The sequence below is a fragment of the Oculina patagonica genome, chromosome 13 (assembly GCF_052425735.1).
Source record: "Oculina patagonica isolate OP01 chromosome 13, crgOcupat, whole genome shotgun sequence".
Lineage (NCBI taxonomy): Eukaryota > Metazoa > Cnidaria > Anthozoa > Scleractinia > Oculinidae > Oculina > Oculina patagonica.
The window spans coordinates 17,515,237-17,542,872 of NC_135770.1; the positions used below are offsets into that span (position 1 = coordinate 17,515,237).

Consider the following 27,636-nt stretch of genomic DNA (forward strand, 5'->3'; position numbering starts at 1 on the left):
AAAACCTTTTGTCACAAGCGTATATTTTAATGACATGCATAAATTACTTCTCTTTAATAAATATAAAATACATCTCTGACCTTATGTACAATATTTACAAATTATTTACATATTTATAACTTTTGAATTTACATCACCTAAAAACGCACAGTTAACATGCAACTAAGGTTTACAAACATGTTAACTCAATGACGGAAATTAAGTATTTCCCAGCTCTGCATAAAATTTTCTTGTTTGCTCTCTATCAACAGTTTCTGACTCGTTCACATCACATATTACACAAGAGTGAAGGCTGCTTATTCGGAACCAACTTCCAATTGTCTCGTTTACAAACGTTGCTTACTTTATAAAATATATTGACTTGAAAGTTCCTACATTGATTTCGTGTGGAGTGAGAGTTGTTATCTAACCTCTAGAAAAATAAGACTCAGTTCAACTGAATATTTTTTGCTGTTATGAACAATGAATCAAAGGCCTTGACTCCATTGTGGACCCACTTGTCACTCAACGCTTTACCTCAAGAAAGTGTTGCGTGACAGTCTAAAGAACGTTTGCAAAGTAGAATATACTAGTACGCAAAGATGGGTGTCTCTTATCCGGGAAGGACGCAAAGGCTTTGTGGTTGAGGATGAAGGAGATATCCTTCGATCTCTTCTGCTATCTTTTGTGACCTTGCACAATGTGTGGAAATCTTGACACCACAGGTTCCTGGTGAAAGAAAACAAAACAAACAGCTAAGAAATACCTGGAATACCGAGGAGAAATTTAAAGTTGGTTAGTAAAGAATCACAACTTGTGAATTTATCCATCAACATTGCCTGACTTACCCGAGTTGTAGACGACGATCTATAAGCAAACGTGGACTTGTTACCATGCCCCTGTGGGTATAACAGAATAGATCTTTTAGGTTTACGAGCCGACTGGCAATGCAAAGTAATTGAGCTCACTTTTTAAAAAAGTGGTTTACTCAATTTATATTGTAAAAGTAGATGGTTCATTTTGGGCTTTGGTCCTGTGGAAGGTTACCTAAAAAACACTTCTAAGAAAAGAGGCAAGGAAGGTGAACTTGTACTTCTGTCTAAGCGTCACTTTAAAATGGCGAACTTACGCACAAACAGGTCTTTGCATTTAACGTAGTGATAGCTCAAGACAGGACTTTACAAAGTACCTTTTGGTTTTGAGCCTGATTTGTGAGCCATGAAGACTGCATGTTGATAGCCGGCGTTTTCAGTCTTTCTGGAGTCTCAACCTACAAAATATATTTCAGTGATAAACTGCTACACCGGATGACAAGTTTGGTGGTCCTCAAAATGACTGGACACATTAATAGTTTTTTTTTCTCTTTGATTGGGTTATAACAAGAAAAACCAGGGAATACAAATGGCTGTACTTTAAGGAGCTATGGCACGGGGATTTTGCAGATTTTTTGGTAGAAATTTGTGGTAGGCAACTTAACCCATGAAAAACATTATCTTTGAACATCTAAAGGAAGATATAAGCATAATTTGCGGATAAAAATCAAGCTACGGCTGTAAATGTTCATTTTTTTTTGAAGACACACAGAAACAACTTGAAAAGTAAAGCCTTTATTTTTCAAATTGCATTCCATTTCTATCCGAGCCATCTGCAGCCAAAGGCGCTTGTCGACAGTTTCAGTGCTCAAATATAGCAATTTTTTTAATAAAAATGGACTATTATTTTAAGGTTTCCTGTGACACGACTATAAATTTTGGCTGTTTAACTGATCCCTCAACCTACCCTGTAAACTGGAAGTGCTCTGTACACAGCCCCAGTATCTGGGGATCTTGAGCTCGTAGTCTCCAGATGAGAGTTATAATGCTACAAAACAAGCAAGTGAACTGTGAGTGTTACGAGAACTGTGTATTTCTACTTATTTTATGTGACTCTGAAATATTGGTGGATAATAAAGAGAAAGGAAAATGAAGGTTTGTTCGTGCTGAAAGCAATCTTTTTAAGCTCCTTGCTCGATCAGAATCTTATTTCTCCCCAATAAAAACAGAAAGTCAGGCATGCAGGCCATAAGTATACAGGAAATGATCATGAAGAGGAGGTTGAACTAAATTCTCTCAGCTAGCACGGGAAGAAATGTATGGAAACCGGTAAACGTCAACAGAAACGGCATGTTGATATCAGGATTTAAAAGACCGGGTGTACAACACAAAACAAACATTGGACGCTTGTTACAGAGTTGGGCCAGTGTGGCATCAAGACATGGCAGAACGGGAAACTATAAGACAGTATTTCACCAATAAGGAAAAATAAACTATGCACTGGGCCGTGCTCAAAACGGTCCCAACATTGCTGGACAGTGTGGCCAAACGAACGTAACGTGTTGGACTGTTCAACACGATTCTACAAAAGTTGGAAAATGTTGAAAGTCAATTTGATTGGAGTCAATTCTTCGTCCAGCATGTTCCAAGATATCCCAACAGGGTGATTAAACGGTTCTAGCATTTTCACTCAACAATGTTGCATGGATTGTTAAGACACTTAGACCAGGGCTTAAAGCTGATAAGGACTGTAAAGAAATGAAAGGAAATAACTAGGAAGGTGTAACAATGATTCATATACCTTTGGTTTTGAGAGGGAATCAAAGAATTTCTTGTTGTCGCCTTTCGGTTTTGTTTCTTTTTGGGCGGAATGACGGAAAGGTAACCATCTGTTGAATAATCAGATGTTAAACAAGATGTTAAGCGTTTAAATAACATACATTTAACTACTAGGTCAATAAGTAATTCAAATAATCAATTATTTAATTAATACAGAAAAAACCATTCCCTGAGTAAGTGAATGAATGACAAAGGAATCAAATCATCAATCAATCAATCAATCAATCAGTCAGTCAGTCAGTCAGTCAGTCAGTCAGAAAAGTACCCTCATTGTAACAAACCTAATAAAGTACTGAACCCATATAGAAGCAAACATGTCCGTTCACGATACAAAACGACAGGGAAGATAAAATTACTGTAACGCCAAGGGCTTTGTGTGCTAAAAATACTCTCGTAAAACTTAGTTAACTATTTACAACTGTTTGCTAGGTGGCGGGATATCTGTTAACTACCCTTATGAACACTACGGTCTCTGCGGTCTTAGTCAATTCTCAGAGAAGTCACATGTTTAAAAAAAAAAGGAAATAAACTGTTCATAGTAAAGAAGCTGAAGTAGTGTAGTAGTACCTTGTGTCGTCGAACATAAGCGGACAATCCACACCACTGTCAGTTGTCTTCTGGACTGTCTTGGTGGATACATTCTTTAACGTTTTAATAGGGCCCTAAAAAATCCAACATCATTATTTAGTCTGTCTTTTGGTAATATAAAACTGCTTTGTTTGTTTGCAAGCAAAGAGTTTTTGCTGGGAAGGTAACACAGCAATCAATCTTCTGCAGGCTTAACGATTAGTAGATGACATTTGTTTTGAATCATTCTCCTGAACACTTCCTCGCACTCCACTGCACAAACCAATATATCTACATGACAAGGAATACTTTACCCTTTTACCCTCCCCCCCCCCCCCCCCCCGCCCCGCAAACACGCACTCCTGTGAAAATCCTTGAGAAGGACAATGTAATGTTGTAATATTACTTACCTCTGAAATGTCATAAGGTCTAACTGGTGTGGAAGGCACAGACTTGACCGATGGCATGTGCCATAGACGAGGCTGGCTAAAAAAGCCGATAAAATGACCTGTATCACGATACCACACCCTTAGGAAGTAAGCAAAGAACCACGGTTTAATCATACATAATCACGACTTAAACCTCACTGGCAAATGCAAACAATGACTGTAGTACTGGTCGTTATGATACTTGTCTGATAATTTTCCTGCAAATCACCAAATAACATATCAGTCCCACACCTTTAACAATTGATCATAAAGCTCTGTTCGTGAATTTAGAGAATCCTTTACCCCAACTACCCTTCACTCGCAGGCAATATTGAAAGTGTTGTGTGCGATATTTCTGGTTGTGTCAAGTTTGTAGAAGCCTCGAACTCAAAATTACATGCGGAGTGGAAATAAGACTGTTTCAGTAGAATCATAGTACGTATCCTAACACTTACGTGTGTCTTATGACCTGCAAAGTAACTAACTTGATTTGTCAATTGCAACCAGGTGGCACGTGGACGAGGTGCCAGTTTAAATGAAAACAACAAATCAATCAAATTACCTAACAGAACAGTCAGTTGACGCAGACACGATGACGTCAGCACTTTGCACGTGTTCCAGTCCAACAACACGAGTGAGATGACCTCGCCAACAAACAACCTGCTTGATTACATTCTACAACAAAAACACAGAGTAAAGTACATTGTTAACACTAATGATTAATTGAATAACCTCACTAGGAACAAGCAATAACAACTCGAAACAACTAACAACTAGGTTGCAGGTAACTTCGGTCTGCGGCCTCAGCTGCCTGCAAAACATACCCAATAATGCTGTGAGCCTTAGTAATTATCTATTATAATTATTAAAGCCTGTTTTTTTTCCTCTGCATTACATCAACTATTTCAGTCACTTCCACACTGATGTTTTGGTTCATGGCTGCAATCGTCGATATAATGATGAGAGAATAGGATTTTAGGAGGGTCAGTAAATATTGACAAATAAATAGAAGTGGCGTTACGAGTTTTCTTCATTATGGAAGGCATCCACTGTGGCCACTGTGACTGATATAAGCAGAAGGAACCCAAACAGAAAGAAAAGAGAGATACCTTGGGTTCTTTCTTGTTGTCCTCCTTGTTACTCTCCCGCTCATCCTCTTGGTGTTCTCCAGTATTTTGCTCGGATGGAGGATCGAGCAGAAAGTTGCCAACATCCCACACAGTGATGTATCCCCCTAATGACCAATCATACTTATGACTAGCGCATTTACTAATTCAGAACAGTGATTGGTTATGGAGTGTTACAGGAGGCTTCGAACAGACAAGAAAGCTCGGTAAACATGTCATGAACGAACTTACTGAACACATTGAGCCGGTTGAATATCTCTTCAAAGGAGCCATGTCATGGACAATACGATTTGAAAAAAATTGATCATATATTTTAAGCTGATTTGGTGTTTTTCTACTTTAGATCCTTAAGGTCCTTAAGGCTGCTGCGTTGTTTTATCAAGTTATTTACTCGTAATCCGTTATAATCGTTCTCGGTTGTAGCCATACTTCTTCCATTGTTGGTTGATTATTGCCTCTCGGGTGTTTTTCTTCCTTAGCTAATTATTATTTTGACGTTTCCTTTGAATTGAAGGTAATTTGTACACTGCAAAAAATATCGCAACATAGGTCGTTCAGTATGGACGCCCTATGGATCCCAGATAGTGTACGTATTGAAGTAACGAGGTGTCCGTAAAGTCTGTTTCCAGTGCTCGTGCTTAGTTAATCTTTTAATAAACTCTTTACGCCCTAAACGTACGCAAACCTAAATCTATCTAATGCGCGCTAAAAATGAGGATAAAACCGCCTCAGAATAATTTAGAGATTGGCAGACACCATGTTGGAGAATTTTTCAGTCTTAGCTCATATCACTGTAGATCACATTACAATGTCTTACTTGCATCTCCACTGATGACAAAGTTGCAGTCTTGGTCTGTACACATGGATGTAACTGCTGCTGCTTGCCTTCTGGTAATCGCACGTATCTCTGATAACAAAGTCCCCTAAGACATAACAATCATTTCCAAGTCAATCGACAAGCTGAGTGACCAACACTTTGTTTCTCCTTGAAATATCAATAAATTACCAAGCAGACAGATAATGAGAATAATAATGAAAATCATCGCCATTATATCAAGTAACTCATGTCAATTCGTTGCAGTTGAGTTGTTGGACTCCTTTAAACTTTTGCCAAGAAACGTTTTGCAACACGGGACTCCTTCAAGTTTGATTTCATGAAGGTCTTTATACCATGAATTGAAGAAGTCTGACAAGTCCCTCGTTTTACTCATGCAGGGTCGATCGCCCTTTGGTGTCCCCAATTAGCCCACAAGGGCTAAATACATAGACACGGAAATAAGGTTTTCAATTACTTTACTTTTACTTACTAGGTCGCAATTTGCGACGCTAAGTATCTCAAATTGAAGGAACAATATTGAAATGTTCGAATTAAAGTTTTGACCAAACATCCAGTGAAATACTCCTTAAATGGAGAATTGACAACCATGCCAACAGTTGGTATAGTGTGTTCGTCTGGGCAAAGTTCTGAAAAGGACTGTTATTAGACTCCACCAGGGAGTCTCCACAACACGAACGAAATCCGTAGAGTCGAGAGCAATGTAACGTTCAGTTAGTGAAAAACGTTTCCTAATTTATAAACTCACCGATAAATTCCAGAATCGTAAAAAGCCGTCTTGATGAGAAGACACTAACGCTGGCTCACTAACTTGTAAAAACGCACCGAAAACAGTTTTTATATCGGCAACATCATCCTTTTCTTCCTGTATATCCTCGTTATCATATTTGTTTTCATTTTCCTCAGTCTGTTCTTGTCTTTGAACCTCCTTCTCTTCATTATTTTCTTTGTTTTCTTTATCTTCGTGTTCTTCTTCCATCTGCTCCTGATCTGTTTGAACAGTTTTTTCTCCTTTCACTTCGTCATAAGCTCTATCTTGTTCTCCATCTTGAATGTCACTTGCCTCTCCTGCATTGGCGCTGTCTTGATCTCGTTCACTGCGTGACACTTGAACGTTGGTATTACTAATGGAGAGAGAAGAATCACAATATTACAGCTCTAGTAAAATGTCTCTACACAACCTATATTTAAAGGCCTGGCAAAACGAGAAGACATGTTTCCAGAAACATTCGTAACGCGCATGTTTCCCACTGATTCAAAGTTTTGCCATACGGGAAGTATTGTTTCCAGCATCAGTTTTTGTCTTCAAAAAGCAAACTTTGTTTCTGCCACACCACAGAAACATTCCGTGTTCCATTTTCCATGGAAAAACGAGGAAACAATTATGGAAACATGTTTCTGAAAACATGTTTTTGCTCTGTTTTGCTGTGCCTTAAGCCGAACAGGACTTTCTCGTACGCGTTTAGTCTAGCCCTAATTGATGAAATGGCGTGTTTAAAATGTATAATTGACATTTACTGACATAATGCACCACTGAGCCGCGGGGGGGGAGGCGGGGGGGGGGAAGCAGGCCCGAGGGGGACTGACCGTCGGACCACATGACGTGAGTGACCGAACTCACCATGCCGGGGGGGCGAGAAGTCAGGAGAAGTCCGGCCAACCCGGCCCCCCCCCCCCCCCCAGCAGCTAACGATACGGCAAAATTTATTGTAATTATTAATAATACCCTTTGCCATATATGATGGGTTTCCTAACTCGATGAACAAGGTAGAGGCAGCTGTACACCAGCTGATCGTCTCGGTGGTTGCGTCTGTGTTTGCTACTGTTTGCACTCCTGGATCTTGGCGGTTCACACCTACAGTCAGAATGGCAAGACAATGTTTGAGCTGAGAAACCAACACTGGGAGGTCCTACGAATATCAGCAACATGCCTAGCAGAACCGCACAATCAAATTCAGTATTCATCACGTCTATTTCTTTTTGGTGTTTGAAATGCCAAAGCATAACACCACAGAGGTCTATAGTGCATGTTTGAGGCTCTCGGTATACCTATTAATGCAGAGTCTAACAGGAACATAGGCTTTAACATGCTTTAAGTCTGCGGCAGTGGCTACAATACTAAACTAAACTAAGTTGTTAAAAGCTGACTAACCTTAAGACGATTTTCTCTGTCTCCAGATTCCACATGATCACTTCTCCACTAGTTGTTCCAGCAAAGAGCAAAGGCGATACAAGTTCCAGGCAGGTCACTTCACAATGCGAGAGGACATGCTCCTGAAGAGAACGGTACCACAAAAAAAGTTTACACTGATGCTAAAAGGCAACTAGAACTACAATCACAACTGTTTAGTGACTGACAATTCGCGAATTGAACTGTTGATTAGTGACTACTGACCGGCAACAAGCTCTCAGATCGTTATGGACTGGCAAAACGAGGAAACATGTTTCCGAGCACATTCGTAGCGCGCGCATGTTTCCTAGTTTTGCCAAACGGGAAGCATTGTTTCCAGCGGCAATTTTTGTTTCTAAGAAGCAAAGTTGGCTTCTGCCACACCGCAGAAACATTCCGTGTTTTCGCGCGGCATGGAAACATGGCAAATCGAGGAAACAATTATGGAAACATGTTTCCGAATTTCCTCGTTTTGCCGGACCTTTATGGAATGGTACTGAATAAGGAGGAAGTGGAAACAACTCGCACTGAATGGGAAACGCGAGGTTGTAAGAAAAAACAGCTGTGCGAGAACATGCCCTGCAAGCTTTCTCGCTAATTTTTAGCTTCACCCTCATAATTTCATGCACTGAACTGGGGAAACATTTGCTGATAGCGTTGAGTGAGTTGTTAAAGGCTTACTTCATTGCTTGATTTGACCTCCTGGGTTTCTCCAATGGTTGGAAGGGGAGCTCTGGAAATGAATGGTGTTTGTTCGTCTGGAAAAATCAAGCATAGACGGTTACTGGGGAATACATACACACGTGGACTGCTCATTTAAAGTCACTTAATGCACACAGAGGAATTAACTAAGTTCTCTAAGGGATGGACCATCATTTTTTTGGAGAGGGGATCAAATTTGTTAAAGACAAACAAGTTTTTTAATTTTCATTTTTTTAGCGATCTTCCTGCAGACAATTTTTTTTTATGCTGCAAACAATTTATTTGGGCTTTTTTTTGCTTTTGCAAACAATTTTTTTGTTTTTTGATTCCCCCCCCCCCCCAAAAAAAAAGGTCCTGCCTAAATATAACCAAAGAGTAGATGATTCAGATTCCAGCACTAAAGCTTTAGCCATTTGGTATCATGAATAAGAACCTGTTATACCAACTGCAACGATAAGAATTGAATGATAATTTGTTCCATTTTGGGTTTTTCTTGGTGAGAAAGGCCTATGGGTATGATGGGACAAAACCCTAAAATGATAATTTTGTTTCCTGCACTTGTAATGAATATATTTACCTTTCTCAATGCGTAAGGGTACTGGTGGGATAAAGAGATCACTTAAAACCTTCAGTTCAATCAGAGTTGCTACTTCAGCTGGATCCTGTGGAACAGTCAAGAGAAGAGGAAACTTCAACAACAACATAGCCTGCGTAGCAGGCGCTGTATGGGACGCGCGAAAGGCGGGGGGCGGCGATCTCGCGCCCTTTTAATATGCGCGCTTGGAAAACTACACAGGCGCCTGCTATACAGGCTAACAACAACATGTAACAACAGAAAACAACAACAAAATCAACCACTTTCCACCTCCCACCAAAAGAATGAGCCCACACAAACAAAGAAAAAAAAAACAGAGGCGATTTGTTTTCAGAATGTTTAGAGTTTGGCAATGTTCAGTATTCTTGTGCAAACTGAATTCTAACCTCCATGATCCTTATCTTGTTTCCCCATGAGGAGACCAGTAAGCACCTCTTGTTGTACATGGTGTGGTAAGCCAGCCCAGTTATCGTGTCTTCATGACGCTTTTTGGTGTGTTCATCTGGATACTTCTTGTAAAGCTGCCCACTGCCAAAATCCCACACTTTTATAGAACCTGATTCAAAACAAAAAATATATGTGTAACATACCTCTAATATACGTACTGTAAGAGAAAAAAAATGCAAGACTAGAGTGAACCATGATATTACAAAATTCAGGTTTGATGACTTTTGCACACATGTACAGTAGTTCTTCATTTTAATTGAAAACATCAAGGAGTTTGCTGCTAACAATTAACAACTTGTATGTATTATGTACAAGGGAAATCTGTTGTACAGTTACAGCATAATTGTGTAGCAGTGACATCTTTTTGTGTAATGTCTTCAACAAAATGCAGAGAGGAGCGAAGGGTTAGGTGTACACTGGTAGTATGTGCAGTATGTGCCATTACTAAAATTTAGTACTAACTGTAAAATATATAATAAGACTATTTAATTTTGTAGAGATCCAGTAACCTTAAGTTAGGATTATAACATTACTAACCATTGTATGCTCCTGTGGCCAGCCTGTAGCCTGAGCTGTCAACTGTCATGGCTGTGATCTCAGTGGATGAACCATGGGCGTCGGTTACCTGATAGACAAACTGACCTGTCTCCATTTCCCAAACCTGCACAAAAAAAGAGTCTTGTTAAAATGCAAAGCTTTGATGATTATTTGTTGATTTTACTTGAAGTTGTGAGTACCCTAGGAAAAAATACAACATGAATGTGCAGCCCTGGTACATTGTCTGTTTTTGATATTGCAATTATTTTGCATTGTACAACTGTGTGCTAGGGAAGCCAATGACTTGTTACATAAGAACTGGTTGCTGTCTTGTACACGTAACTAATGGAAGGCGCGGTGGCCTAATGGTTAGCGCGCTCGCCTCCGAGTCGAATGGCCCGGGTTCGAGGCCTGCCTGGGGCGCTGCGTTGTGTTCTTGGGCAAGACACTTTACTCTCACAGTGCCTCTCTCCACCCAGGTGTATAAATGGGTACCGGCGAATTTCCTGCTGGGGGGTAACCCTGCGATGGACTAGCATCCCATCCAGGGGGAGTAGCAATACTCCTAGTCGCTTAATGCTACAGAAACCGGGATAAGCTCCGGCCTGTATGGGCCACTAGGCTCGATGCAGACTTAACCTTACACATAACTAATAATTGCAGCTTTAACATTTATGTAATATATTTAGGTCTTCTACTCCTTTCTAGTTGGGAAACAAATGCATGCACAATGTCAACTGAACAATAGCACTAAGTTTTGGTAAGTTCTTTGTGAAAGAAGTGCAATCAACAAGTACATCAAAGGTTTATTTTCAAACTATCTTCCTGTTATCGTGAAGATAAGAGGTGGAGTACATGTACTCGTATCAGTAACCACTGGAGCAATGCATGGTTAAAGTTAGCATTAGCCTAGTGAGGCATAGGACAAATAAAAAGTTGGCTAGTGTGCCAGCTCAGTGCAGTCTGGGTGTACTTGGATTTTAATTTTTTTGCCCCATACTACACAAGGGAGCCTGTATGCAAGCTAGGCTCATGTTAATTGAACTTAAAGTGAATACCTTGATTATTCCTTCAGTACAGCCACTGATGACCTGGTTCATGTGTGGATTGTACAGCAGCTGAAAAATAAAGGATAACAGAGTCATTACAACCTGCTGCCTCTTGCAAATCTTCAAGTGTGCATGTCGTATGAGAGAAAAAGGAACCCACAGAATACACATCTAACCTGGCATATGGGTCTGTCATGAGTGTGAGGCACTTGAAGTGAGTCCTGAATGGCTCTTGTGAGTGGCCAGGTGTCAATCACACTGCAACCTACAAATCAATGATTTCGTAGAAGTCAAATAAAACCATGACAACCACACCTGTGCAGTAGTGTAGCAGCTCTATGGTTCGTTCTATTTTTCTCCCAGGGAGCCATTCATGTCAGACCTTGCAAGAGCTTCTACTTGCCCCAACAAGCATGCAACACCAGCTTGCACAATTGGAAGGACAGACAAAGTGACAGACAGACAGCGGACAGACAGAGGCACAGTGGAAGTAAAGACAGACAGACAGACAGACAGACAGACAGACAGACAGACAGATGGCTGAGTGACTGAACCTAACTTCCTCACTGAATATTGACTGACTTGTGACAGAGAGACAGAGAGGCAGACAAACAGACAGACAGACAGGACAGATGGACAGATGGATGGATGGTGGAAGTAAAGATAGACAGATGTAGACAGATGGCTGACTGGCTGGCTGACCTGAACTGCCTCACTGAATATTGACAGGCTGCATGACTGACTGACCGACCGACCGACTTGCCAATGGATGGATGGATGCTCTAATGAAAGATTCCATGCACAACTGTACAGTGTCAAGAGCTACTGTAACAACTTAGTAAGAATTTTTCTGCCTTACACTGCACCCACATCATCATACCTGTTATAAGTCTGTCATGCTTGGCATCAAAAAGCATGCAAGAGATGCGCTTCTCCCCTGGCCTCACTTCATTGTCTGTAAACACCTTAAAAGGGGAAAAAATAGCAAAGGATTCATTTTCCGTTGTAAAAAATATGATTTGTCTCAGACATTGGTTTTGACACATTAAAAATTAGTAAAAATATAACAAACAAAATTATCAGAAGTCTGCAAAAGTACTTGTTAAGACTTTAATCTGCATACCTGTAAACATGACAGAGTCTGGATGTCCCACACCCTAAACACCTGAGAGAAAGAGAACAATATATGACACTGATCAATGCACCCATACCGTCACTGATATACAAAAGCTGGTGACAAGAACTGATGATGTTCTGTTCTATACAGATTTGAAGTAGTCAAGCAATAAGATCAGTCAATTACTATTATACAACAATACAGGGAGAGTACTGTAAAGAACATACACAAAAGACAAGACAAGCCCTTTCAAAGTAGCATTTCAACTACACACATTTTGAAAAATACAGAATTTGCGGTGTTGTGGAACAGTTAAATGAAGGGATCCAAGTTTCAAGGGTGAATAAAAAATCTTAACAGCATTAATTCTCACCCTTGCTGTTGATAAGCTGATTAGTTGCTGGTCCTTTTCATTTACTGCAATGTCGACAATTGTGAAGAGATGGCCAAGGAGCTTTCCTGCAAAAGGAACATGTAGTACATGTATGTTTCTTAGTTCACTGGACTATAAAAAAAAATACTTGGGAAAAGGAAGCACTCATAAATTAAGTAGCTATATAATTGCCTTTTAATTCCCAAGGCTGTTCCATCAACAAGTATACTGGTATGTACATTCTCCTTTGAATCTGACACTGTCAAAAGAGCAGGGCCAGGGGGCTAGGGTCGGTAAGAGGACTCGGATGCAAATAAAGAATTTATCATAAAATAGATAATAATGATGTCAAGTGATGGACCACTGCATTCTCAGAACCAACATTGTACCAAAAGTATGTGACCAGTAACAAAAATCATTATTTTCAAGTTTACCTGTTGGTCTTGTGAATATAAGTGGATGCCACACCCTGATAACCTTGTCTGCACCTGATAAATAAACAATGCAACAGAGCTTTCTTTAATGTACATGTATTGGTGTGTATTTGAGCATTCTAAATTACCAACATTGGCATCTAATACCAACCACTTGTCAAAGTGATAGCACGTAACCTACTGATGCAGTCCCATGGGGAGAGGAGAGCTCTTATAGAAACGTGATTGGGGATGGTTGTCAAAAATTTGAAAAATCAAATCAAATAAGGTACCAGAATCCATGGAGGGCCTTTATATTATAAATGGATTAATATAAGACAGTATTTTACCAGCTGTTATGATGACATTGGCCTTTGTGCAGTAATCGAAACAGTTGACTCCCTTTGGAACAGCAAGCTCTCTGACAGGGCTGTAAATCAAAAGTATGCAAATGACATGTAGGCTTAACTTTTACACAAAGCCAACATTCAATAATGAGGGTGGATGACCTTGTGGCTAAGACACTAGACTGTGTAATAGAGAGGTTCTGGTTTCAAATTTCCTCCCTGCCACTAGCTGGATTTGTGTTTGCTAGTTCCAAATACATCCTACATGCTTTGTTAATAGCCAACTTGTCAGCCTTAAATTCTGCCAGTTGGGGTTCTTAATGTCCACCCTAACCTTGGAAGGTCACTGAAACTTCAGTGGGTGGGGGATCTCAAAAGCCAAACAAACAAAGGAAAGTATGAAATTTTACTGAAATTTCTGGAGGAGTGGGAGGATTTAGACCAAAAGGCCTTCCATGGGCCGGAGTGGTATGGATATTTTCTGGAACAACACAATATTTGATTCATATACACAACCCCAGAAAACTTTAAGCACAACCCATGTACATCTGTATAAATACAGTTGTGTTACTTGACTCACCTGTTATCCAGGACTCTTTCAATGCTCCCTAAGATAAAAGAACAACTGCTGCTTGGTGAACAAGATCCAAACATCTCCAGCTGAGGAAAATACTTGAGCTAAAAGAAATAAGGATTATTATTTTTAAGCTTTCACCTTTCAATACACAGACATATATTGTTACACATACATGTATAAAACACGAAACTAGGGGAAATCATGCTGGGTTATAACTGACAGCGTTAAGAACCCAGCAAGCAATTATTTGGGTAATAGTTATCAAGGTCATATGCCGTCTCAAGGAACTGTTGGCAAGGGAAGTGGAGAGAGGATCTTTCTACACTTTCTGCAACTAAAAAGTATAATTTTTGCAGTACCATGTATGTGAATTTGTGATTGGTACAACACATTTTGTTTTTATCTCAAAGCATGATTCAGCCTTGATTTGTCATTTTAGTTTGACATAAATTTTTGCATTGCTTTTAGTAGATAGAGTCAGTACACACTGTGCAGCCCCTTACGCTCGATCTGATATTTCATATAATTATACATATTATACCACTTGTCATTCTATTCCTTCAGCAGGAAATTAAGGCCAATCTCGCAAAAAGCCCATTTCAGGGTTGCCCCCCCCCCCCTCTCTGTAGTCTACATGTAGTTAATCATCATACTTAAGGTCCATCACAGTTGTACAGTAACACACATAATATGCAAAAGATGTATGGATTGCCAAACCTTTATCACCCAGTCATCATGAAATTTTCTCCTTTGTATTGCACTATAAACAAAACAAAAAAGATGTTTACAAATCAGTAAATGTAGCTATGGTAGGGGATCAGACACCAAAATCAACAGTAAACTTTTATGTACATACGCACCTAATGAAAGCATTTAGTGGGTTGTCAATGTGTACTTACTAGCTTAGCTTGCTAGGTTCAATTGTGACAATCTGAGAATCTGTTTTTCCTGCAGTTGAGTTCTTCATATGAAGGTCCTTTGAAGACACTGTCATCATGTTCACATACCCTGAATAAAAGCAAAGTTGCTTAGTAAGGCATTCACAACTTGTCTGTCAATATTTATCAGAAATTTGGCATCGCTTGCAACTCAAGTACCGTAAACACCCGCGGATAAGCCGCACCCACAGATAAGCCGCACCCTGAGTTTAACAACTCAAATGTTGGGAAAAAGTTTTTTGAAAGTAAATCAAAGAAAATCCAAAGTCGAGTCAAAAATCCAAAGTTGAGTCTTTAGGAAGTCTTCTTCATCGAACGTAAACTCAATGAACATTGAAACAGAAAATACTTCAGTCTTACCCACAATTTGAGCTCTTTAATATAATGAAAATCAACTTTCACATATTATGGGTGATCTTTTTCTGGCATTTGTTGACAGGTATTCCTTCATTCAACGCAGTTATTCCATAGATTTTCGTGTCACAACAACAAGGACTTGCGTTTGCTCAACGTTCGTAGCTTAGTAACCAGGCATTTGATCGGATGCGAAATATGGGACTAGGGCAAGAACGTAAAGCAAAACAAAGATGGCGATGGAGGCGTTCGGGTTTCGTGGCTATCATATCGACAAATTAAGATTTCCATAAATTAGCATCAGTTCACGAAAATTTACGGCACCTTTTCCGAATGTTCCCGCAGATAAGCCGCACCCCCGCTTTCGAGCGAAAATTTTTGGAAAAAAGGTGCGGCTTATCTGCGGGTTTTTACGGTACATGATTCTCTGAACAAAGTTTTGATTTATTTGTGGAGAATAGCAAATGAAAGCAAATGCAGAACTTAAAAGAAGCTACAATGTAGCAGCATTCTGGGGGGGGGGAATTGCTTGACCAAATTGTCTCAAATTTGCATGTCAATTACCTTCTAGACTTAGATCACTCAGCAAAGAAAAGTACCTACCCTCATCATCTCCAAACAGTATTGTGTCTTCATTCATTGATTCTGTCTTCCATGGAATGTAGATCATACATTGCGGGGAGTTTTCCATTGGCTTGATTTGGTAAATGGTCTTACAAGGCAAAATAAAGTGATGTAAGCTTTATTTATTGTTCAAATTCAAATTATTTACTAACTAAATAACAAAGAAAGAATAGAAAATTGATCAAGAGCACACACATTATTAAAATGAAATTAACATGTTATTAAAGAACTAACCAGTTGCTTTCTCTTTGCTCTGTAGTCCCACAAAGATAATGCTCTTTCAGATGTTACCTGGTATAAGTCAACAAACAAGTTTATAAAAATCATAATTGCTGGTCAAATTTATATTGCACAAGCTACCAGTATTCTCTTTGGGTTGTCCTACTTCAAGAGGGTTGTACATGTAAGTTTAGATGATATAATTATGTACTTACATGTGAAAGTTAAAAGTTATAAATTATCAAGATAATTAAAAAATTGAACAAAGCATGCTCAAGTTTGATTTCATTTGGCATATGCACTATAACTAGAGAACTGAATAAAGAATACAGTGAAAATATTTTACCCAGGAAAATTAACAAATTAAACTACTTGGTTGTTGCTAATAATGGGTTATTCCAGAAAAAATACACACACCCTGACGGATGGCAAAAAAATTTGACCCCCTCCCACCTGGATTTCCCAGATCGCTAGACCCTCCTCCCGCCCGGATTTCCAAGCTCAAGGACCCCACCTCCCGCCCAGATTTCCATTTTTTTAAAGGCCCTAACTGGACACAACAGGCAATAGAAAAGACGCAACATTTCTTCAAAAAGATCCCTGTTTATTATAATTTTCAAAACTGGGCTAATATTGCGAATTTTGCGGGTCAAATATCAACATTTCAAATCAGATTATTTAAACGATCGCGCATGTTTGGGTGATCTACGGTACACTCTCCTCGAAAAGGCCACTTGCTTTTTTCCGTCATACAACAAATTAATGTACAAGATAAGAAATATGTAAGTCTTAAAACGTATGTAAATGTAAGAAAAAACACAGTGAAAAAAGTCCTTAAATATGCACTAAAAAAGAAAAAATATAATTTCAGTTGTCGGTGACAAGGCGGCCTAAATTGGCCCGTGTTTACAAGATTGAGTTCCCGCTGTTAGGACTATTAGTGTGACATTTACATGAGCTTATCAATAAAGCCTTTCAAACTACAATAATTTTAAATTTTGTTACCTATATGGTCCGTAGGTCAACAGGAACTCTTGCCTTTCTTTCAAAGAATTCAAGTTTTCATGCCGGCGTAATGTCCACGTTCTGGCTTTCGTAAACTTGTTAACATATCGATGGTAAGGCATGGATTAATAAAGTGGAAGAAGCCAAATGAAACACAAATTGTGTATACGTATGTTAGCCAGCAAAACAAGTTCTCGGGTTGGCTAAAATAAACAGAAAAGTACAACCTGCAGCCGGACCGATCGTCTTTTCTTCGCTTTTTTCGAGGATGTTGCAAAGCACGGGCTTGGGTGGCCTGGGTACCATAAAAATGTTCCAGGTGTTGCACGCTCCGTTGACAGTGTTTTTTCTGATCGTAAAGTTGTTGTTATCCATTTAACACGCTGGTTCTTCATGAATAAAAGGACCTATAAAGGTAAACTTGAAGCATATGAGGTAAGAACACCATAAACTGGAAGACTACAAGATTTTCCGAGGCAAACTTCTTCTTTTAAGTGGTAAGACATATCGATCGGGTTTCAATTAAAAGTGACCCCCGAGGAAGAATTTTTAGGTTCAGATCCCCCCTCCCGCCCGGATTTCTCAAGCCAGTAACCCCCCCCCCCCCCTCCCGCAAGAATTTCCAGTTTGCCATCCGTCGGGGAGGTGTGTATTTTTTCTGGAATAACCCAATGACTTACTGCTATTCTCCTGAGACTTGGCAAAAAGCCACAACCTGTCACCCATGAAGACTCCTGACAGAAGAAACACAAAAAAATGTATAAACAAGTTAATGCATGGTGATAGTATTTACATGTATAATTTTACATTTTTTCTGCACAGGGAAGATAGATCAGAGCCAACCAGAAGGCTGGATTGTGCTTTTTTGTTTATTTTACATATCAAATGACAGTTGCCCATGGGTGATACTCTAACAAACAATAGTACCTTGTCAGAGCAAGCTGACCAGACAAGAATTTTACTAAATTGTCACAGTATCATACAGGTCACTGTAACGTTAGCAGGATGTTACAAGTCATGCAGCTATATGTAACAGTGTCCATCTCAGCTGGCTGTCAGTTTCAAAACCAAGCAGAATGCTCTATTGGTAAAATAGTTACAATTCCATTAGCAAAAAAGTACCGTAAAGTTCCGTGTATAAGCCGCACCCGTAGATAAGCCGCACCCCCGATTTGGAAGCTCAAATTTTGGAAAAAAAAATGTACAGACAATAAAGTTTGAAGTTCAAGTGAAGTTCTATTGGTAAAAAAACAAGGGCAATCAAGCACGGTTTCAAAACACTGACACAGAGGTTGTTGCAATGTTTACTATAAATTAAGTCTTACGAAAGCAAAACTTCACTTGTCATACCTCCTTTTTAGTTTGAGTTCACAATATCTTAAACTTGGATGCTCTCTTGATATCATTATTTCGAGATTATCACTTCTAAACACTCCTGAAACACTTGAAATTCGTACGAATACCCGATTCCCTCTATAGCACGCGCTTTGCGCGAGACTTAGCAACGATGCGCGTTGCTGAGTCTCGCGTATGGTTTGATGAATACAACTACCGTGATTCCCTGCAGGCGCGCGCTATAGAGGGAATCAAGTATTGTACGCGAACGATGAATGCTTAGTAGCCAAGCTTTGAATGTAGAGAGGAGTCTGGGCATTAAAAACAAACATGGCGGCATTTTCTGCGAAAAAAACACGTACGTTTTCAAGATTCTTGGAAACTGTTACCCGCAACAGGATAAAAACTTCATGCAGAATAAGAGTTTGATAATCCAGCAGATGCATTTGCTGTGAAGGTCAATAAAAAAAGTGAAGCGGTCAGCCACTTGCCTTGTGATTACTTGCGTTTTTCTTGGTGCTTTCTCGCACGTGACGGAAAGACATGCTTCGAAGTGACTGCCAAGCTTCACTGCAAACAGCTTTGCAGTTGAACCAAAAGGCAGTGAACAACAACAAAGTTTTCAGGTTGTTATATGTTTCATCAATGATGTCTTGAGAGGTTTTTTATGAATATTAATTAGGCCTTTGAGAACTCCAACCAGAGATGTTTCCGAAGATAAGCCGCACCCCCGATTTTTGACTTGAATTTAGAGGAAAAAGGTGCGGCTTATACATGGATCTTTACGGTATGTGCCTATGCGGACAGTGCTACACTCACATTTAAGTCAACGCAGGACTGAAGGCGGAACTGTAAAACAGAAAAGCAACAATTAACCAACTGACGAATATGCAAAGATCAGCTTAATAATATAACATTGGACAAATTAAGCAGTAGCAGCTGTGATTACATGCATCTTTGATTGGCTAGCTGCCTTTGAAATCTCTTTGTTGCACATTAAAGATACAGTATCAGCATCTTTGCTGTGCATCAAAGGCCCAGGGTTTGGGGGAAGGGATTCTGTGACACAAATAGGAAATGCACACCCCTCGCTTGGAGCGTTTGAAAATCATGTTCTGTTACATTCAGGGTTGTCAGTGGGTTTTTGAGTAGCAGGTTCCATCCAAAAAGTAGGCGGCTACGAAACACTCAGAACTTGATAACACACACTCAGAACTGACCTACTAAAATTTGGAGTAGCCCTTGCAGAGTTCCGAATACATGGTAAAATGTGCCGGCTGCCGGCTTATTTTGACAACCCTGTACATCGTTGAAGGTGTTGCATTTCACTTTTAAAGTTGCTTCTTATTCTAGTATTCTAGTACCTTATAGGAATCTTTTAGAAAAAGATTTGAACAAAATACTGTCACCTTCAAATACATGTAGGAGTTCATTTTCCCCCTCCACCCAAGTCCCAGGGGATCAAAGGCATCTTCTTCACAGTGCCTATGACATTAAGCAACAAAAAATCCTTTGTTTGACTTTTTAATTTATATCAACAGTCTTAAGCCCGAAGGGGGACAAATGACAGTTTTTGGGGGGTACTGATCATGAGAGTGCAACCATTACATCATCATCATCACTGGTAAAGGACCAAGAACTATAATTATTATTAAGCACTGTCAGGTTGTACCTTGCTACTCCATTGACAAATGATGCCCTTCTGTGAGGCGATGATGTAAAAATCATACTTTGGAACGTGAACAATACTCTGCACAACATCACGCCTTTTCTTGTCTCCTATAGTAGCAATTAAAAAGGTTGCATATTGATTGACATGTATCTACAAGATACTTCCCTACATGTTTTATAAAATATTAATAATGATTGCCTTCAAACATACTGATTAGACATGTTTTGGTTAAATGGCATCTTCCTTACATACAGTTTAAACATGCAACTTGGAGGGAGGGGAGAGGAAGACGGGCAAAAGTCCTTGCAGATGGTAATAGAATGACTGGTATAGGTTAGATTAATAAGGAAAATCATCCAAAGTTCTAAAGTGCTGAGGATATTGTCTTGGAGAATTAACAAAAAATACTCAGAAGTTACAAACACCAAACAAAACAGCATGCAAGCAATTGATTTGCAGCCTGTTGGGCAGACATATGTTCTTACCTCCTGCCTCTCCCACAGATCTTCTTTTGCTGGTGGTTATAACTGATGATGTGTCTTCATTTAACAACAAGTCAGGAACTTCATCAGTGGAGCCACCAATACCAAACAGCTACATGTAGCAGGATTTGAAAACAGTCATTTATTAAAGTGCATATGAAGTAAAAAAATAATTGGTTTATTTTAAAGGATCTTTTTAAAATTTAAATGAAGAACATGCGTTTTCCATTTTGAAATATCTTTTTCAATATTGTATTATGTAAATGAGGAAAGTGATGACGTCACAAATCGTTTCCCCGAAAAGATAAAACACTGGATTTAAGATTTTATCTCTAGAAATATCAGAGCGGTGTTCTTCAAACAAAGCACAGGCGCGGGTGCCCTGGGTACAGTTAAAATGTTCCAGGCATTGTGTGCTCAGTCAACAGTGTTTTCTTATATCGTAAAGCTGAATGTTATCCATTTATCATGCTGGTTCTTCATGAATAACCCAGGTCCCATGAAGGTAAACTTAATGCATATGAGGCAAGATCACCATTAACTGGAAGACTGTGTGGTCGGGTTTTGAACATGCAAAACTTTTGTCAGCTATGTGTACTTTGTCATGCGCATGATCTTCTTCTCGTATTATACCTTCTGAGAAGTATAACAGTCTAAACAGGGATTGCCTTGATTTTGCGTGAATGGGAAAACATTTTGGTTATTATTGGTGACACTTGAAAAGGCCAAATAGTTTTTTATTAAGTGATTCAATTTAGCAAAGGGATATAGGGACCCTCTCTGTAAGCCACCAGCTGCACCTATACATGGATTACTTAATCCGGATTTGAACGCTAACCATTATAATTAGTCGGCAATGCCATCATGCAAAGTACAGTTGAATCCCCTTAATCTGACAGGCAGTTGGTCATATTTACACATGGTTTATTGCATTATGTTGGAGTCACGTACATCTGTGGCAAATGACTTCTTGAAATGCAGTATTACTATTTATTGTCATGAGCTCTTACATTTCGTTATAAAAAATAAACTATGGAAGTATCTTGCTTTCCATTTTCAGTGTTAAGTGACCCATAAACAACATTGAAATTGTGGAAGGGGTCAGACAATAGCTGCTTAGTGTTTTAACAATGTGGTTGTATACATAATGTTAGCTAATGACTGCATGTACATGTACATGTACATTGAACTGAAGTAATGTCCATCTACAACAGATTCTCTTGATGATAGACATTTACTCGTCATTGGGTCAAAGTGATCTCTTATGGCACTGTCTACTAACCCAAGACAATCGATTGTAAATGGTATCTTGAATTGTACAGCACCAGAAACCCATAACTGACAGCTACAGACAATCTACCGTACCTCACTCCAGTCCACTTCGGCATCAGGATTCAATGCTATCTTCCTGAATAAAGCCTTGAGGTCTTGCGTACTCACGTCGTTGCCAAACAGTTTACGAATCGCTTCGCAAAAAGGCTCATAACCTACAAATTAAAAACCACAAGATTAGTCTATTACTCTTAGGCCGAACATTTCTAAACGCAACATAGACCTTCGAAAACTCGATCTCCTTCCGCTTTGCGCTCTGATTCCTTTAAATTAACTCACGTAAAAGAGCAGCTAAGATTGCTTTTGCAGATGATTTCAATACACTTACCGTTCGTCAAACGAGCTTGTAAAATCTGCTGTCTTTCTTCTGGATTTAGTTCTTCGTCGACGTAAGTGAATTCTTGGATAAACTGTTCGAACAAGGCGAGCTTCATACGAAAGCTTCCCACAGTATAAGGCCGTGAACTCTGCCTCGAAAGCATTTCCACGGGGCAAAATTTTCAGCTGTTCTTTTTATTGATATTATTTCGCTGCATGCGGAACAAAACAACACAGATGAGTTCCTTTTGTGTTACACATTTTAGCACCAAAGCACAAACCGAAGTTCAAAGGACTGATTACCACAGCAACATGGTAAATGACAAACAACCAATGAAAATTATTCTTTTGTCGGGAACACACCGCAACAGCCAATCACAGAGTCGCTTAATAAAAGTTTTTTTCGGCGGGAAAGAAAGACCCCTGACACCTCTACAAAGGTGTGAAATAGTTTCAAGGACTGTGAGAATCGCTATAGCTGTAAATTTGGCTATTGTTTTGGTCGTTTTTTCGTCACAAATTGGTCTCACCACACGTCGAAGGCGGCAGAGAGTCTAACTGGTAATTATTGTTATTTTTGTGTGCTAATGTGGGATTTTTGGGGTCATACAGGTCACAAAGGCAATCATGCACGTTATTCCGCGCACTCTGTTTTGTTGGAAAGCGCTTATATCTTAACAATTTTAAGCAGTAATAGCATTTTACTAGCTCCCTTACTGGTAATTTGATTTTTCAGTGTTATTTAATTAATGGAAAGAAGAAAGGGAACTATGTTCAACAACAATCCTGAGTAACAAAGCCTGAACAAAATATATTTAAATTAATATTATATCCATCTGGGAAAGTCATTTCACAGGACTGACATGTAAAGATAGGCCGATACAGGTTTTTCAAAACGATACGATATCGATACGATATTTGCCATTTTTGTCGATATCGATATCAATATTATGACATCATTTCCATCCGGACGTCATTGGTATATCACGTGTTTTGCCTGAGAATTCAAAAGACAGTCCTGGCATTACAGATGTTAGCCAGGAATGTTGATTTTTAGTCTTTTGTTTCACTGTTGCATCAGCAATGTGTGGACCCTGGTGTGGACATCAAATCAATGCTATTAAAATTCATATATTGACAAAAACATCAGTCTCTGTTTGAGCAAAATTGCATTTTTGAACCTCTGGTGCTGGCCAGGAGACCGCAGGCTCAGGTCACCTGTGCTGTATCGAAAACGTATCGAAAGTGCGATATTTTTTGAAAGCATCGATACTTTTCAGAATTGTCAAAATATCGATGTATCGAATATTTGGTATCGAGTATCGACCCATCCTTACTGACATGTTGCATTTTCCAGGTGTGGGTGGGTGGGGGTGGTGGGGGTATTTGTTGAAGTACAGGAACCCTGGACTAAGGGCGTGTTTGTTTGGGATCAATCCAGAATAGGAATAATTGGAATAATGCGCGGTAACGCTCGTTTGACTGCTCTTCTCATTTGGGAATACTTGGATTTCCATTCTGGCTATTCTGCTCCCAGGAGCAGAATAGGCGAAATATTTTCCGGAACATATATTCTTATTCCAGAATATTCCAAATGAACACGCCCTAAATTTTATTTCTGGACCCTAAAGATTTCACGTTTTCACCGGAACATTTTTGGGCCTCTCACCTGGACCAGCTGTAATGAATAGTGTGCAACAAAAATGCAGACCTGCAGACCTTCAAACTTGCACTTTAGCTAGTTTAATAGCTCCAGTTAACCTGTTTACAGTTATTTTCAATAACGGTAATGACAACAGGATACATATACTTGAAGAAAGACTAACTGGGTCTGCAACATTCTTGGTCAAATAATCCAAGCACCAATTAATAAAGCTCACACAAAAATTGTGTTGCGGTTATAGAGTGAGAAAAGGTTTTTAGTAGTCAAACACAGATCCCTGCCCCCATAATATAATATTCAATGAAGAAATGAGGCCTTTTGGGTGAAAAAAAAACTTTTCAGTCATTTCCTTCTCCGGCGCCACCTTGTACATTCCACATTTGGTGGCTCAGATTAACTTTGTTTTTTTAAACTTTTGAGCAGTTTAGTAGGTGGAGGAGGGGGGAAAGGGGGACGAACTTCCCTCTTTCCTTAATGGTTTCCACCTCTTTTGCTGTTTCTAGTGTAAAAAATTTTGTGATGTTGCAAAATTTTTCTCAATTTCTCCTGGCTCACACCACTTTAAGAGTCATGCCTCCTGCCCTCTCTTCTCCCACCTCCCATAACTCTCCCACCCTTATTAGAAGGTCTTAGAATCATACCTTTCCTCATCCTTTCCTTTCTATTTCTAGTTTGCTGTTTCATACACCTAGTCCCAAGCAACACGCAAGGTGTGTTAGGTATTGAATATGTGTAAGATGTATTAATTAATGTCAAAAGTAAACAAACAATAGACAAAGTGGGCATGAATGTCTTCTAGCCACTATTAGACACAATCATATGTTAACGTTTTATTGAGGTAGTTTAAGTGGGATGGGGATCTGTACAGGGTTAATGCCCTTCTAACATACCATAAAAGTGCACTTTGTAATTGAGTACATTTATTGTGTTGTTCCAGAAAATATCCATACTGCTCCAACAGGGGGTTTATTGGTTTAAACCCCTCCTTCCCTCTGCAAAAATCCAGTTTAGGTTGGTACTTTCCTTTGATTTTTCTTTCTTTAAGACCCCCTTACCTTCAGAATTTCCAATGACCTTCCATGGCGAGGGGATAGATTTTTTCTGGAACAAAACACTTAGCTATTTTTCTTGAAAAAGCTTGGAAATCTGCAATTAGTTTTCCAGACCTGAAAAAGGTATAGAAAACAAAGATAAAGGTTGGGAAAAAATGGGAAAAACTCACACTTTTTTACAAGCTACAACAAGTGCTTAATTGTTAGATAATTGTAATTTTATCAATCACAAAATATCAAGACCTCTTTAACCTACCCCCTGACCCATGGCATTTGGTGGAAACGTTTCCAACAGCAACACCTGGGGAAGGGAGGGGAGGGGGAGGCACTCAAAAACGTTCAAGGCTCCGACACAAGGTCCAACCCCTGAACCTGTGATAGACCTCCTAAGTTGACAGAAAAGGTTTCTATACCTTCCATGAAAAACAATACCCCTTTCACATACCTACAGTGGGTATAGTGCGTATATTTTCTAAACCTTTCATTTGAGAAACCTTTTTAAATACTTAGATGAAAATGTGGTTAGGCGGTTCATTCGAATTAAACATGTGAGGTCCCTTCCCTTTCATATACTTCCAGCCTAAAAAGGGGGATGCCCCCTCCTTTGCAGAAACAAAGGGAACTGAAAGGCCAACAAAATCACAAGTGGTAGGGAAAGAAAAACAAAACGATAAAAGGCAAAGAACCTGGGTCACAGTTTGAAGGAAGATCAAGAAACGTTTACATCACTGACTTTTTCATCATACAAGCACTGTGACAGTTATTGGAACCCCTGAATTCCTTAGTGTATAATTTGAGTTTTCATGCACGCAGATAGGAAGGTGTGAATCAAGACAGTATAAAGAATTATCCTTTGAAACATTCATGTAAGTATGTTTGCATCTTTTCGTGTTAAGTGTCTATGATAGTGTTCTATGTGTGGTTTTTGGAAGTCCTTAAGTCTTGAAAATGTAGAGCCTTAGTTTGTATATTCCACTCATTATACAATTCCCCTGGTAATATATTCTAGATGATGGCTGACTTTATTCTAATGTAAGGTGCAAGAATTAATCAGCTTTTTTACGAGTCTTCGTGACATCAGTATTTAATTTATACTTTGCATATAGACCTTGCCATCAAACAGCGGGTACATATACTCCACCGACCACTGTAATTGAAATTGATATCATGTATTTAAATGTATTTATTCATCAAAGTGTCATTTTCAGGACTTCATTGAACTAGATTTTACCCCTTGCCTTAAAACAGAATTTAGGCACATCAGATTGTTTATTAACTGCGCTCGCGTTTTTTTTTTTTTGAGGGAAAAAAAGGGGAAAAGAGAAAAGAAAAAGGAAGGAAAAAAAAAAAAAAAAGAAAGAAAAGAAGAGAAGGAGGAATAAATGGTATATATTATTTTTTTTTTTTTTTTTTGGGGGGTTTTTTTCCCCCCCCCCTGCAAATGCATTGCAAATTCCAGGGATGCGGAGTCTAAGGCAACATGGATGGGAGGTGTGTTGTTCATTTCAGTACAAAAGAAAGTGGGCTTAAGAAGCTCGAGCTAATGTCTAAATAGAAACAGTTCCATCGCTTCTCTTCATAAATAAATGATGGATGAGAATGACTTGCCAGAATATAACATAACGTCTTTATACTTTATCATTCCGACGCAAATGCCTGTGGAAATTGCACCTGAAGGACACCAAGTGATGGACGCATGTCTACCGGATTCATATATTCCTTGGGCCTGGAAGTAAAATAATTGGCCTAGTCTCCTCAGAGAACCATTGTAGTCATGAGAGTTATACATTACTGACTCTTTGGTGGTCACAGAATTGGTTCTTTGGCTTGATCACCATAAGACAGTTCCTTGGGCCTGGAAGTAAAATAATTGGCCCAGTCTCCTCATAAAACCTTTGTTCTGTAGTCAATAGGAGACTTAACTTACTGGCCCTTGAGGCTCAAATAAGTGTTTATTTTGCTTGATCACCATCACTGGCGATATTACGATGGCGGGCACAAATTAATGGTCATTGGCCTAGTCTCTTACTGTAGCCGTTGTGAAAGTTTTTTGTCAGACACTTTTGCGTCGTTGCTATTGTCTTTTCGACATCAACGTCGTGGTGAGTTCGTGTACATTTCGGTCTAACAGGCTAACATTACATCTAAAGAATCTACTATCACACGTGGTCCTGGTCGTTGTGGTCCTCAGGCCTGTCAGAGTCATTAGTCTGGTCTTTAGTAGCCTGTGGATTACACGTAAGGAAAACGACTGCAACCTCTTTGCATCCATCACAGTGATGTTTCATATGGCATATGGTAAGGCATGCAGCAAGGTCTACCAACGACAATGCAAAACATTTGTTGTTTTCTTGGGTTAGGGCTTACCAGCCTACTTTGCACTGCTTTTTTTCGAGCGAAAAACGCGTACATGACGGATTGTTCATTTTCATTGCTTCCAAATGAACTATCATTGCGCTACGGGGTACCTAATGGCTGGCATACTGACAGTGCATTATAGTCATTATTTGACTTGACTTTTTGAATTTTCGAATTTCTTTCGGGTCGACCATGTCATTTCTTTGTAGAAGAAGATAACAATATAATTTCTGTTCAGTCACCATTTAAACAGCTTCCTAACAAAACAATGCTAAACAATGCAGCATCATGCAAGGGTCACTAAGCATGTTTCCAAAGTGTGCACGTGGCGGCCAAGAGAGCCCGCTTCCTTCAGAACGTGTTTGGTTTA

General features: G+C 39.3%; 1 protein-coding gene and 1 long non-coding RNA gene across 2 annotated transcripts; one reads left to right on the forward strand and one right to left on the reverse strand.

Annotated features, from left to right (window-relative positions):
* Positions 1-9: 9 nt before the first annotated feature.
* Positions 10-22,484, reverse strand: LOC144634723 (WD repeat-containing protein 64-like). The gene is made up of 35 exons (XM_078493760.1): positions 22,204-22,484; positions 21,909-22,030; positions 20,547-20,655; positions 20,062-20,168; positions 19,209-19,238; positions 17,735-17,788; positions 16,065-16,121; positions 15,810-15,918; positions 14,814-14,922; positions 14,632-14,674; positions 13,918-14,015; positions 13,341-13,420; positions 13,012-13,065; positions 12,578-12,663; positions 12,211-12,252; positions 11,968-12,052; positions 11,264-11,352; positions 11,097-11,156; positions 10,039-10,162; positions 9,441-9,610; positions 9,037-9,121; positions 8,439-8,515; positions 7,740-7,861; positions 7,314-7,442; positions 6,336-6,711; positions 5,570-5,675; positions 4,735-4,859; positions 4,188-4,300; positions 3,608-3,725; positions 3,198-3,292; positions 2,593-2,680; positions 1,759-1,839; positions 1,169-1,249; positions 828-878; positions 10-708 (listed from the first exon to the last, which is right to left on the reverse strand). The coding sequence occupies exons 1-35, from the start codon at positions 22,355-22,357 to the stop codon at positions 658-660; spliced, it is 3,480 nt and encodes a 1,159-aa protein (XP_078349886.1). The 5' UTR covers positions 22,358-22,484; the 3' UTR covers positions 10-657.
* Positions 22,485-22,622: 138 nt separating this feature from the next.
* On the forward strand, positions 22,623-25,648 carry LOC144634472 (uncharacterized). The gene is made up of 4 exons (XR_013567210.1): positions 22,623-22,754; positions 24,528-24,566; positions 25,488-25,556; positions 25,592-25,648. It is a non-coding gene; the product is annotated as an uncharacterized LOC144634472 (long non-coding RNA).
* The last annotated feature ends 1,988 nt before the right edge of the window (positions 25,649-27,636 follow it).

Excerpts from the sequence above, each read along its gene's own strand:
- LOC144634723 (XM_078493760.1), bottom strand. The coding sequence starts at position 22,357 with ATGCTTTCGAGGCAGAGTTCACGGCCTTATACTGTGGGAAGCTTTCGT. Across the intron at positions 22,031-22,203 it reads ACAAGCTCGTTTGACGAACG|GTTATGAGCCTTTTTGCGAA; the intron begins GTAAGTGTATTG and ends TTTAATTTGTAG. Across the intron at positions 8,516-9,036 it reads ACCCTTACGCATTGAGAAAG|ACGAACAAACACCATTCATT; the intron begins GTAAATATATTC and ends TGATTTTTCCAG.